General features: G+C 38.2%; 1 protein-coding gene across 10 annotated transcripts in view; it reads right to left on the reverse strand.

Annotated features, from left to right (window-relative positions):
* nav1b (neuron navigator 1b) overlaps positions 1–13,179 on the reverse strand; it is a 99,442-nt gene that overhangs the window by 28,984 nt on the left and 57,279 nt on the right. The window contains exon 1 of one of the 10 annotated variants that reach the window (XM_058403179.1): positions 6,445–6,653. The exons of the other annotated variants lie outside the window; for them this stretch is intronic. Within the exon in view, the coding sequence (XP_058259162.1) occupies positions 6,445–6,509 (65 nt within the window). The 5' untranslated portion in view covers positions 6,510–6,653. Of the gene's footprint in view, positions 1–6,444; positions 6,654–13,179 lie in introns of those variants that run through there. 10 annotated transcript variants of the gene reach the window in all.

The following is a 13,179-nucleotide window of genomic DNA, read 5'->3' on the forward strand; positions in this document are numbered from 1 at the left end:
TTTTCAGTCAGCAGGGTGTCCATGTGGTTTGAAAGAGGACAATCTGGCTGTTGCTAATCAGACTGGCAGGATTTACTCACTGCCCTGCATGGGAGTGGCATGATTCACACTGCATAATACCCAAAATCCACACACACCTGCATGTGAGCGTGCGCACACACACACACACACACACACAACGCCTATCAATGCTGGCCTTTGCAATACTAATAATACAGACTGTATAAGTGAGCACACAACATAATCATAATATGCAATTGTTGTCTATATCATCCAGTCCTAAACATGACCATGCAATCACACCAACTGAGATGCCTTAAGAAATTGAAAATCTTGATACATATTTGTGATAGAAGCTGCAGTTATATATTTAATTATTCGGGGGAATACAGGAAGCAAAAATAATAAATGTACACTTCAAGTATCTTAATAAAAAAAAGTCTAATTAGACAACACTTGACATTATTCGTTAACATTCCATTTGTTTATATAGAAACTTCCTTACTTTTATGCCTGGGATTCTTTTCATTGTTTTCCAATTTAAAAACAGAGGAAAATATAACCATAAATTTAGTTTTCCTTTATCTTTAATCAAATTAAACACCACAATCAGGTCCGAGGATTCTGGTAGCCTTCCTGATTTAAAAAAAAAAAAAAAAAAAAAGATTGCTTCATCTTATTTCACCCTTCCTTCATACCCTTATTATTTTGTGTTTGAAGACAATGCTGTATAAACTCACTCTCTCACTTCATTGTCATCAGCGTTCAATCACAGCCTGTGAAAAGGCTCCCTTCCGTTGGTAAACATGAGTCCAACCAAATGACAATACTGCTAATTTGCATAACTGGAGTTTCTCAATAATCCTGTAGACAATGATGACATGCTGCTTCTTTGTTTGGAACTAGTTAGCTAGGTTTTCAATGTGTATGCAAATAACTCATAAGGCATATCCTACGTAATAAAACTGGCATCCTCGGATAAATCTGATGAGGTGAGAATTTGAGGAAATTTGATGAGGTGCAGACTTTCTAGAGGCTCAATGTTGGGTCCTCTTTTGTTCTCCCTCTATACCCAATCTCTCAGTGAGGTAATATCCTCACATAGTTTTTATACCACTGCTATGCTGATCGCCCAAACCCATCCTCTTCTTTGTTCCTTCAGACAAGTTTCTGCACAGATCTCATGTTTGGCAAACATCTCATCATGATTTGCAGCTAATCAGCTGAATCTAAACCACAGCAAGACTGAGATGGTGTACATCCATGAAGATGGATCTCCAAATCATGATCTTGTGACCTCTCTAAACACTCAGGGTCACCTTCTGTCACCATCTGACACCTCATGCAACCTTCTTGATAACCAACTACAATAATCTCCTGACATTCTGAACCTGACCATGCAGGTTTCTCCTTTAAACTATCATGAGGAGCAGGGCATTTCCCTCCACAGGGGGAACTCAGGTGCTTGTCAGTCCCTTTTCATTTTAAGAATGGACTATTGCAATTGGCTCCTGGTAGGTGGCTGTCTTCAAACAAAGACTAAAGACCTCACTCTTCACCAAGCACTTATCTGGTCAAACATTTGTGAATGCTTTGACCATCACATACCCATATGTGGTTCTTCCCCAAACTGTTGCCACACAGTGTGAAGCACAAAATTGTCTAGAATGTCATTGTATGCTACTGCATTAAAAATCCCTTTCACTGAAACTAAGAGGCTCAAACCTGTTCCAGAATGACAATGCCTCTGTGCACAAGTGAGGTCCATGAAGACATGGTTTGCCAAAGTTTGGGGTGGAAGAACTCCAATGACCTGCCCTGACTTCAACCCCACTGAACACCTTTGGGATGAACTGGAACACTGACTGCACCTCAGACATCAGTGCCTGACCTCACTAATGCTCTTGTGGCTGAATGTGCATATATTCATAGATTTTGGAACAACACAAAATCTAGTGGAAAGATCTAACAAAAGAGTTAAGAGACATATTTCATTTTAAGTCCTGTTTTTCTTTTAGTCCCTCGCCTATTGTACTAGGATGAGAATAAAGTGATTTTAATCACCTCAAAGTGGATACTCTGACACACAATGTTCAAGTAATGCTATGAGGCTGCCTGTACATGTTAATAATTTTTACAAAATGCAATATTCATGTTATAACTGTATAGACTTTGTCCATAATTACAACAGCACATCTGCAATAGCTTTGTAAAATGTCACTGAGCACAGGTGCAAAAATCTCATTGAGCCTCTACTGCAAGCATGCCTTATCTTTATTTCACCTAATCAATATTTCTGTTGTCTCATAAGAAATCCTCAAAAAAAATCAAACCAAATAAATCATTTCATTAAATCTATTACTGAAATCAGATTCTAATGTTTATACAAATTATTGAACAACAACACACTGAACAGTGAACAACATAAGTTTTCCAATTCAGCCATCATTGTTATTTAAATGAAGTCACTTTAAGTGCCCAATCTGTCACTGTAATTATGTTTGGCCCTGAGCAAGACATTACAAAACCTCACTAATAAAGAAGAACACAGTCTTCTTGTAATTCACACTGAGCAAACATCTCAACCCTGCTGATTTATCAAAGCAGGTTAATATTTCATCCAGATATGCATTTAGTGGATGTGCTCTCAGTGTGTGCAGATCCATCTGCATGCTCATGAATTGTTTAAGAGTATTCTGCATGGGAGAATACTCTCCTTTTTTCTCCATTACATTTTTCATTCATTACTTTAAATGCCTCTGATTTGAATTTGACATCTATAGTTAGCAATCAGCATTTCATGGGGATTGCAAAGCCCCCCCTGCAGAGCCCAAATTGCTCAGTGGTTACAGGCTAAGCACGGTCGTCACCAATGGAAAAAGGGGAATTGGATGTGCCAAAGTGCTGGGGGAGGACAAAAACATCCTGGTGAATCTTGGAAGGCAGAGTTAAGAAGCAGGCAGTTACTGTTAATCACAGGTTGTGAGTGCCGGGGAGAGAATGGGCATGCTTAGACAGCTCTGTAGCTGTATGGCTCTCCAAAAGCCACAGTGTAAGAACAACCATCGTTTCTTATTCCCTTTCCACAGAGCTTTCCATTTGTAATCTTTCAAAATGCAAGAGTGGCACTTTAGAGCCATACACACTGTAAGACAATGTGTCAGCAAGATTCACTACACATATGTAGGACAAAAGCAGAGGTCATATCAAAGGCAAAGACACCAATAGCTATTTGCTAACCTGGCCAACAACAGCAACAGAAAAAACACATTTCCTCCATTGTGTGTTTCTTTTCAAAAGAATTTTAAACTTAATATAATATTAAACATTGTCAAGATGTTGACCTTAATACCAGTCTATTGCACCCATTAATATGGGCCTGGAGTCAGAATGTAAACAGGTCATGCATATAGTTCTGGCAGAACTTGTAAAAGCAGGTCTGCTAAGCCCTGTCCACTTTACAACTGGGCTGTAAGACACAGCAGAAGATGACTTCTTACTTGCCACTTTGCAACAATCCTATAAATCTCACTTTGTCATTACACAGCTGTGAAACGCAGTGCCAGATTTTCAGTGTTTGCCACAAGGCTACCACTTTACCACATACAGATTTGAAGGGAAACAGATGAGCAAGAGAACAACAAGGTCATGTAAGTCTGCTTTAAGTAGGAAAGAGGTTGCCTTTCCTGATTTATTCGACACTAGTTTTTGCAAATAAGAATGAGGTTAAGTCTAAATTGGTTAACATTGAGTGTATTATTATGATAACAGTAAAAAGCTAGGTCAAGGTTAACAAATTGAAGGAGAAAGCATTTAGTCTCAGATTTTGACCACTAACAAAAATCTGATTTCCCTATAAGACTGGCTATTCATCTGAGCACTGGAATATTCAGCCATTATCACTCAATTCAGGAAGCTTAAAAGAAATTGAGAAGTACAAATTTTAAATACTGAATTCAGTCTGCCGTAAGTCTACAAAGTGCTTAGAGAAAAATGCTCAACAGAGGGCTTAGGGGGCTGTCTGGTGATGTAGTGGCACTGTTTCTTTTAATGGGCTTTCGGGGTGCGTGAAGTAGTAACTCAGACTTTTCACTTTCAGCTAGTTGAGATGTATGTCTGTAAGATGAAGCAAAGACAGACAGAAAAGGAAAGTTAGTTGGTCAGCAGTAATTGTCCCCAAACTTGAAAAAGGGTGAAAATCTATCCATTGTTTTTGCTGGACTGGATCCAAGTTGGCTGGTTGAGTTATATGCTTGTTCTGTGACTTTAGAAAATGAGAAATGACTGAGTGGGGTGGCTGTTTGGGTTTGAAATATTGGCTAGAGGATGGGTGTAATTATTATAGTGTGTTGTACTCCTCCCAAGTTCAATATCCATGCCAAAAGCACCAGGGGCTTTGGGACAACTCCTACCTTTCATCCCACAAGCCAAATGTGAGTCAGTTTACACCCTCCTTTGACAAACATGAAGATCTAAACTTCAGAAAAAAAAATTATAACCCATTTCTAGAAGATTAGAACTACTCTAATTAGCGATGCACGTCCTACTTTAGCCTTCCCCTGACCTGCGATATTTTAAACATGAACTTGCCTAGCCATTATATTCCTCTCTGGTTTTCCTCAAACTAATCAAATCTGCTACGCTTCCTTCTTTGAAGTAAGCTAAAGTCCAAGCTGTAAAATATCTTTCTAAGACTCTAAAAAAGTACCTCATCTCCAATGATTAGTGCAGTAATGTAGTGGAAGTTTATGAGAACTCTCCAGGATGCGGTAACGGTTAACATTAGGATCAAAGAGACCCTAAACTACAGGGTGTCAACAAAATAATGGAAATGGTAGTGAATGAATCCCAATTAAGAACAGAACACACCTGTTGATCTTATTCAAAAGGCAATATTTTCTAGTAAGAGCCTATGATTTTTGTCTCTATAAAACATCATAACACAGTGCTACCGAACTCTCGACCCTGAAGGTATGGAATAATTATCTATAAAAGCAGCTCTGATGGTGATGCTGGCTGTAATTTTATATAGTTACCACTAAATTAGAAATGTAATTTAATTATATGAACGTGCCAGTTCTGATACGTTATCATTTCTACAGTAACATCTCATTCACAGAGACTTTTAAGGCAGATGTGCCACATAATCAAAGCGGAATAGTAAACAGATTAAAGAAATGGGCTGCTGTTATAACACAGAAAAGTGTGTAATGATGGAAATGCTGACTTTTCTGTAAGTAAATATTCATCAACATTTACAGTAGATGTTTTGGGAGACAGTATTTTGCAATGTTCAGCAAGTTTTCCGCCATGGGAGAATCTTTAAAACGTCCATGTAACATGACAAACTGCTTTTTTGTTTTATCAACTTCAAGAGAGATAAGAGCGACAGAGAGAGCGACAGAGAGAGAGAGAGAGAGAGGCAGAGAGAGAAAGACAGACAGACTGGTAAGGGCACAACTGCTTTAACATGTGATAACAAGACCTAACTTGTCTTATGAAGGTTCGGCAACGCAACATTCAATTTAACAATAAATGGTTAATAAATGTCAGAAATGAAAATCTTAATCTTTCGCAAATCAACATGGTATAAGAGCAGAAAAAACACTTGGAGGCATGTTGTAACAGGACAGTGAGGTGGTTCGCACCATGCCACATCACACCATCCCATTGAATTATTTTCCTTCAACAGCAAGCAGTTTATTCTTAATGTATGAAATCTTAAAACTATGTGCACTGTATATCAGTCACAGAAAACATGCCAAGTTTCATCTGCATTCAATGAAAATGAATACACAACAATGCAACTAACCCCAAATTAAGTTCAATATAATACCCATGTTCCTGAAGAGGCTGCTGTCACTAGAGGGGAAAAAGATGCGCTGGTGTAATATTCATTATAGGCTTTAAAAGGGGAAAGAAATTATAGGAGCCATATTTAGATTTTTCCGTTTTACTTTTGGAAAAGACAGAAATACTCTCCAACTCGTACTAACCGCTCCACATGAAGTTGTGCTCAAGTTCCCATTCGGAATAGAGCTAGTCTGCAAAAGGAAGTGATACTAGACTGTACCGCACTTTATCTCTAACTTCATGCAAACAGTGAGACCGTTGTGATTATCATAAAGGCTTAAATGCGCAAACAGCTGACATGAAATTAACACACCGAGAAGCAGACAAGCATAACCATTATCGAAAAAAAAAAGAGTGCAACAATTGTCTTAAATCGAGTTAAATTATATCGGAGCAGCTGATATAAAAATCATTAATAAAAAAAAATTCGAACTAGGAAAAAGCACCGCACGCTACATCTAAACGTCTGCACGAGCAAACCTTCGCATGTATACTCAGTAAAAGCAGGCGTGCATGTACAGCTTTAACAGTGCTTTAACACTGCTGGACGTAGAGTTTGGGGGGGGAAAGCAACAACAACGTTTTACTCACATGAAATGTAACGCCGTCCTGTTGATACGCGGCCTTAAATGATGGACGTCAGCACGTGCGCTCATTTTCAGCCCCCAGACTGAAATATTCCGACGGTTAGACTTGAATTCAAATCGCTTCCATTCAAACGGTTCAGTCAGAGAAGTAATCTATCCGCTCTGTAACTCTCTCTCTCTCTCTCTCTCTCTCTCTCTCTCGTGTGTGTGTGTGTGTGTGTGTATGGGCGACACCCCCAGACATGTCCACCACGTCGGTCTCCACCTCTCTTTCTCCTTTAATTGTACCCAGATGTATCACACCGCTTAGCCAACGAGTCTAAAGTCGCCAATACCAAGCTGATCAATACATTAATACACTATGTACTAATTCAAATCCAGTCTACAGCCATTTTCTTCTTCTTCAGTGCCTGGTTTTGCCTCTCAGTTGAAGCATAAGGTTAATCATTTTTAAATACTCTTAAAAAACTAAATCATTTTAGGATATAAAAAAAATAAAACACTAATGCTGACTAGGCAATTTTAAAGCCTGGTCCTTCTGAAGGCAAACACAAAGGGCTTCCTCATGCCAAGGTGGACAGATGGGAAGGCTAAGTTTTTTAACAGGGAAGCCATAGTCCTGAGATAGCATATACTACACACAAACCAGTACAACCGGTCCCATCTGCGCCACTCAGCTTTATTTTCGCAACAAGCTATGTTTGTGGACTCAAACACAGTGCCCCTTTGTAAATGCACAAGTGAGATTTTTGGAATGAGGAACTTGAAGGAGCAGAAGAAACACTTCCCTTTTGCTCTCCCATGTCAACGAAACGCTCACACGGCACAATACGGGCTGTAGAAAGATCACAGGAGGTGTTTAATCCTGGTCATCACATTAAATGTTTAGACTAGGCCAGTAATAGTGAGGCATAATGGCTTTTCCAGACGACAGCTCATGCTAGACTTGGTATAACGCAACGAGGCTTTCCACACATTCATCACTGTGCATCTTTGAAGGGGAGAGTTTCCTCCCTGTCCGTGAGATCTCACCAGAGAGACCTGGAAGAGATTTTACTCTGAATATGGGCTCAGTGATCTCCACATAAAAGGCACAGAAGAAGAGGGGAATGTAGATGAATGTACGACATATGACAAAGTGAGTGAAATGTTAGCCACAATGTTCCTTGATCATATGGAGAGATTTAGGAGTTAGCTTGGAGGATGGTGTGCGCTTTGGACTCGTAACTACTTAAACTGCCCAAAGTAGAGCTTTAGACTGTTTCTCTCACCCCCTTCTTTCCGTTTAGTGTGGTGGAGATGCCTTTCCACTGGCAGTGTCTGACACACAAATACACATTCTGTGTGTGGCCCAAGATGATTCACACCCTGGATGTATGCATCTCAATAGGGACAGTATGCGTATGTTGGGAGTAGTATGAGGAATCTAATAAACACATAGCCTCTTGTCATTGTTTCGTCTCTGGACAGAAAGTGCCACAAGATTCATATTACTCGGCTTGAAAAAAGAAAGGTATCTTAAAAACAAGGATAAATAAACCTTTTCACACTTGGACGGCTTCAGCGTTCCAAGTCATCTTAAAAAGCTTAGAACGATGACTCAGCATTTTTACCCAAACGTGAACACACTAATGAGCCCCTCTAACAAGCGAACTGTGCTCAGGCCACCTCTAGAGATGGTCCCAATACAGTTGTTTGTGGTTTATTTTGTGGCCTGCTTGATTTGTGTCTTGTGAAAAGTGGTCACAGTCCACATCACTTTATGGCTAAAGAAATTGAGGTTTGCTGTTCATTCATGGCTGTTTTCTGTCACCTCAAAATGTTAAAAAAAAAAAAAAAATCATGCAAAAATTATTTAATGGCTGCACTTGGTCCCATGCCCAAGCAAGCAGTATTAGGTAGCAACATGACAAGGGCAACTGAGGCATCGTATCATGAAAAATTATCCTATTAAGCAGTAATAATAATAGAAATAATAATAATAATAATGGCAAAAATTTTTATGTTTCATGGTTCTTCAACAAAATCTCGCTCCTCGTTGGTATTTTACTTGAGCTCTGAGTTCTAAAGAAGTCTTGATGTAAAGAGCAAGTGGACTGAGAGCACATAAACTGTGAACACAAAAAATCCACAAAATGAACCATGTCCCTTTTTTGAGTTACTTTTTTTTTGTGAACACTACGATCACAGGTCATTTTCAAATAGTTTCTTTTTGAGCCTATTTAGAACTGAGTTCATTTAAAAAGAAAAATATGTTAAAACACCCCAAGTCTGTGAGACTATATTTACAGTTGGTCAGTAGGCCATTAATACAAATCTATAAGATTAAAGAAAAACAACATGCATGAATGCACAGAGCTAGATGTAATCTGAACTGTTTATCAGTGTTGTTGGTGTTCAGATAAACACAGGCACATCTGCCTATTACAACACTCCTCAGACACCGACTGAACAGCTTGACCAAGGGCGCTGACCCAGAAATATTTGCCTTAGTCTAAGACACCATGTCCAAACCACTCTTACTCTTATTAGGAGCCAGATGGAGAAACTAATAATGTATCCTACACAGTTACGCAACCAGCAACCAGATTCATATGCAAAGTTTTAAGCACCATAACCTATATGCTTGAATAAAGATATTCAAATAACAAAGATTTTAGAGATTTTACACACTAAATGTTGTCCATTCACTCTTTATAATATTTAAATATGATAATTAAAAAGACGTGCTGCTGCACTCAATATCATACACTCCAGCATCAACATTATATCTTTAGTCTCTTTAATGCTGGAATAAACCCAAAAGCTTGATAAAAAAAAATAGTCTTTGAACCTTTTTAACGTTATGTCGATGGGAGGAACAGATTGGGATCTGATCAGCTTTGAGATTTGGTTTTACGTGATAGCGACACCCAGTGTTCACACAAGGATTTTATTTATTTTATTATTTTTTTCACCCTTTTTTTGGGTCCAAAATCTGACCATCTGTTTTGTTATCTCTAAATCTCCAGGTGCGATATTCAGAGACTTCAGACAGTGAAACAACACTATTATTATTATTATTATTATTATTATTATTATTAATAATAATAATAATAATAATAAATCTTTATTTTTGCTTAATGTGATTACAATTGAAGAACTGCTAATAGTTTTATTATTAGTATTGTTGTCAACCTCAGCAGCAGGATCACCAAAACCATATTAATTACAGAATCTATGCATCTGCTTTATTACCTTGTGGTTTTATGCAGAGATCTGTAGGGCAGAATATCTCCACCAAGACTGTCTCTTTTATCGTTCAGGATAAGTTTTTCTTTGTGTAGCTGCTAATAGATCCTTTTATCAGCTCTGCTTACTGCGCCCACCACTCAGCTGTTACTGAGAAACATGGCCACGCACCGTATGTTTCTGACAGTTTTGTTCCTCAACTGACAGCAATGTGGAATGCAGAAGACTAAGATAATAACATACCATTATAAAAAGCTAAGGTAACAGAGAGAATTCTGCACATAATCATCCATAAACAGATTATAAGCCATATACTACATTTTATACTACAGACTACATACACATGTAAGCTATTATATGACATATGACATAGCAACCTGCATCTAGATTAAAATGCAGAAGCCTAATTATAAACATACCTAAGCAAATAGATTTCTTCTGGGTTAAAAACTAATCCCAAAAACTGAAAGCAAATTTTAAGTGATTGTGAATGCTTTGTTATTCTTGTACAAAGAGATACATAGGGACACATAGGGATAGGTGTGGGCAGGAAGTGTAAAACAAAAACCAAACAAACAAGGAAGCCTGTTTTCACCAAACCTGGCTTGTAAAAATAGGGAAGGGTTTTGTCACTGCTGAACTAATGAAAGATTATGTAGATTTAATATCTTTTAAGCGTTGCTGCAACCCACTGAAATGCACAAACACTCACTTGTGTATTTTCTCATCTTTTCTCATCTCAAAGAGCCTCTGGTTGTACAATTAATGTTTGTAATGACAACCATATTTCCTGGGAGAAAATATGTTCTAATACTACAATACATAGACAGAAACGACTGAAATTATCTATGTGGTAAACTGAGTCAGTTCCTTTTCCCTAATAACCATGGCTACAACTTGAAAAAAATGTCATCATGTCCATAAACAATTATCTCGACACCTCTAGCCACATGTATTTTTAAAACTACAGGATGTAAGATTTTTGCAATTTTGCGTTTTCTGGTAGAAAGCTACGTGCAGAAGAGCAATTTATATTACATGAATCTTTTAGCTGTGAGTTCTACATCAATACACATTCAGAGAGAATCAAGGCTGTGTCCCAAACTGTATAATGTGCTCTACGATGTATGACTAAATTGTAATGACACTCGAGGTGTACTGACAGTACTGAACTCTTCAGTATAGAAGTATGCAATTTGGGACACAGCCCAGCTATTTGTGACTGACAATATTAATGCATGCTACTGTTTCCTCAGCATTAGAGGCAATTTACTTTTACGTTACGATGCAAATCAATTCTGCTGTAATCTCACAGTACACTTCTGTAATGGCTGGGGTATATGTGCATCAGAGATGATTCTTGGAGTTTGGAGAACCTGGCTACTAAAAACACAGAGCAAATCCTATCTCCTGGTACCATCCAATATTTGTTTTCCAATCTGTCAAACAATTTAGACATCAGCTTGATAGAATTAGCATGTTAGCAAAAAGGCAGACTAATAAATATACAAACTTGATTTGATCTAATGTCCAGGTTTTATAAAGTATATAGAAACCAGTCACTGGTTAATCACTGTGCGAAAAACAAAACAACCAGGTAAAGATATAAATTCCACAATGAGGATAAAACAGCAAGAAAAAAACTATTACTCCTACATCTGTTTTACTCTTCCGCCCATTTGACTCAGGTTTGGTTTGTTTAGACTCATTCATTCCCTTGGTGGCTTACCAGCTCTCAGTTATCATGTTATCATTTTACTACTTTTGTGTCTGAAGATGTGACCTGATGACACTGACGTAACTGAGCTGCTGAATGATATAATGAAGTTTCCTGCTAATAACAACCCAACACCCCTGATAGTGTGAGTTACTACAGTGGTGTTACCAGTATTCAAAGTATGAGTGTTTTGCTTCTTACGTAGATTACTATATCCAGAGCAAAAATAACCTTATATTATTTGATCACACAGTGGGTCGTTTGATTAAAGTCCTCACAGGGCGATGAAAAAGCACAGACTGCATAACACACTAACACATCAAACATCATTACTTACTGATTACACAATGCACATATATCAAAAGAAAAACATTTTCAGGGTAATACGCTTTCATTACAAGGCAAACGATGTTTTCATAACTTTGTAAATGTGCTTTATGTGCCCAAATGGTGACGCTAAATCTGCATTAATGACCCTGTACTAAGGATCATGAGGTAATGTTTTGCTTTGGGGTGTGTCTCCTATCCTGCCTTTTACTGTAGGCTCTTTCAGTATATAAGCAAAGCCAGACCAGTGTCTCTTTCTATATGTAGGTGTAACAGTGGTTCTGGCTCACACACACACACACACACACACACACACACACACACACACAGAGCTACACATGATTCAAATTAGGGCATTTATAACCTCAACCCCACAGTTGGCCTAAATAGTTGCCATGCTTTACTTTGAATCCATCTATGTTTTGAAATAACTTCATTCGAGACATAGATTCCTTAAAAAGGGGGCAGAATCAATATTATTTTCAAAACGAAGTGGCAAAAGGCCAGAGAAACAATAGACGTAGACTGCAAGAGCTGAGCACTCTTGAGCACTCATGCTGATGATGCTGTCTGTCGGTATGCTTCACTGGTGCCCTGCGTTTAGTCTTTGCTTGTCTCTTTAATCACTAGGCTGGAAAATCGCTGCAAGAGGATTTCATCAGGCAAAGTCAGTTCTTTTCAGAAAATATGGCAGCATTCTCTACTCCACCTTTGTCTTTCTGTGTAAACACATATGTATATAAAGGACAATAGAGTTAATGAAATGGTTAAGAATAACTTCTTACCTTTTATGATATTTATGTGATCTTTCTGTGTGGACAGATAAGTTCATGTCTTCCTTTATACTTTTCTTTATATTGTGATCAGATCACAAATTGTGTAATCACAATAATCTGTCATAATTATGGAGAATGACTCAGTAGTGAATGCACTGTCAAGTCGTGTTCCAGCTTGACCTTGCTGACACAAATGACCTATACTCTGCTACCCATCCCAGGCAAGCCCCAACATGAAACAGTGGGTGCTAGTGACATAAAGAGCCCTAGGAACTCTTTCATCCCCAGATGCTTTAGTCTCTCTCTCTCTCTCTCTCTCTTTCATTCTCTCTCACTCTCTCTCTATGTGTGTGTATGTTTCCAGCTGATGGTCGGATATCTCTACTGCCACTACACCTTAACGACACATGTTTAATATGTTAGTATTATATGATGCATCTTAAAATATTACACTTCTACTCTGGAACTTTACAATTCCATATATCTTTCTGATGGCTCTGGAGCGCTTATCTTTCTGCCAGGATTAGAGACCGAAAGAGATGAGTAAATGGAAAATGACACATTCCGCCAAGCTGAACGAGAGCCATGTAATGTAACATTAAAGTGAATCAAGTCACTTTATTGCACTGTACATCAAATATTCCATTATTTCTGTCTATATTAAGATTCCAGTCACATCCACGCATTA

This window comes from Hemibagrus wyckioides, linkage group LG11 (genome assembly GCF_019097595.1).
Source record: "Hemibagrus wyckioides isolate EC202008001 linkage group LG11, SWU_Hwy_1.0, whole genome shotgun sequence".
Lineage (NCBI taxonomy): Eukaryota > Metazoa > Chordata > Actinopteri > Siluriformes > Bagridae > Hemibagrus > Hemibagrus wyckioides.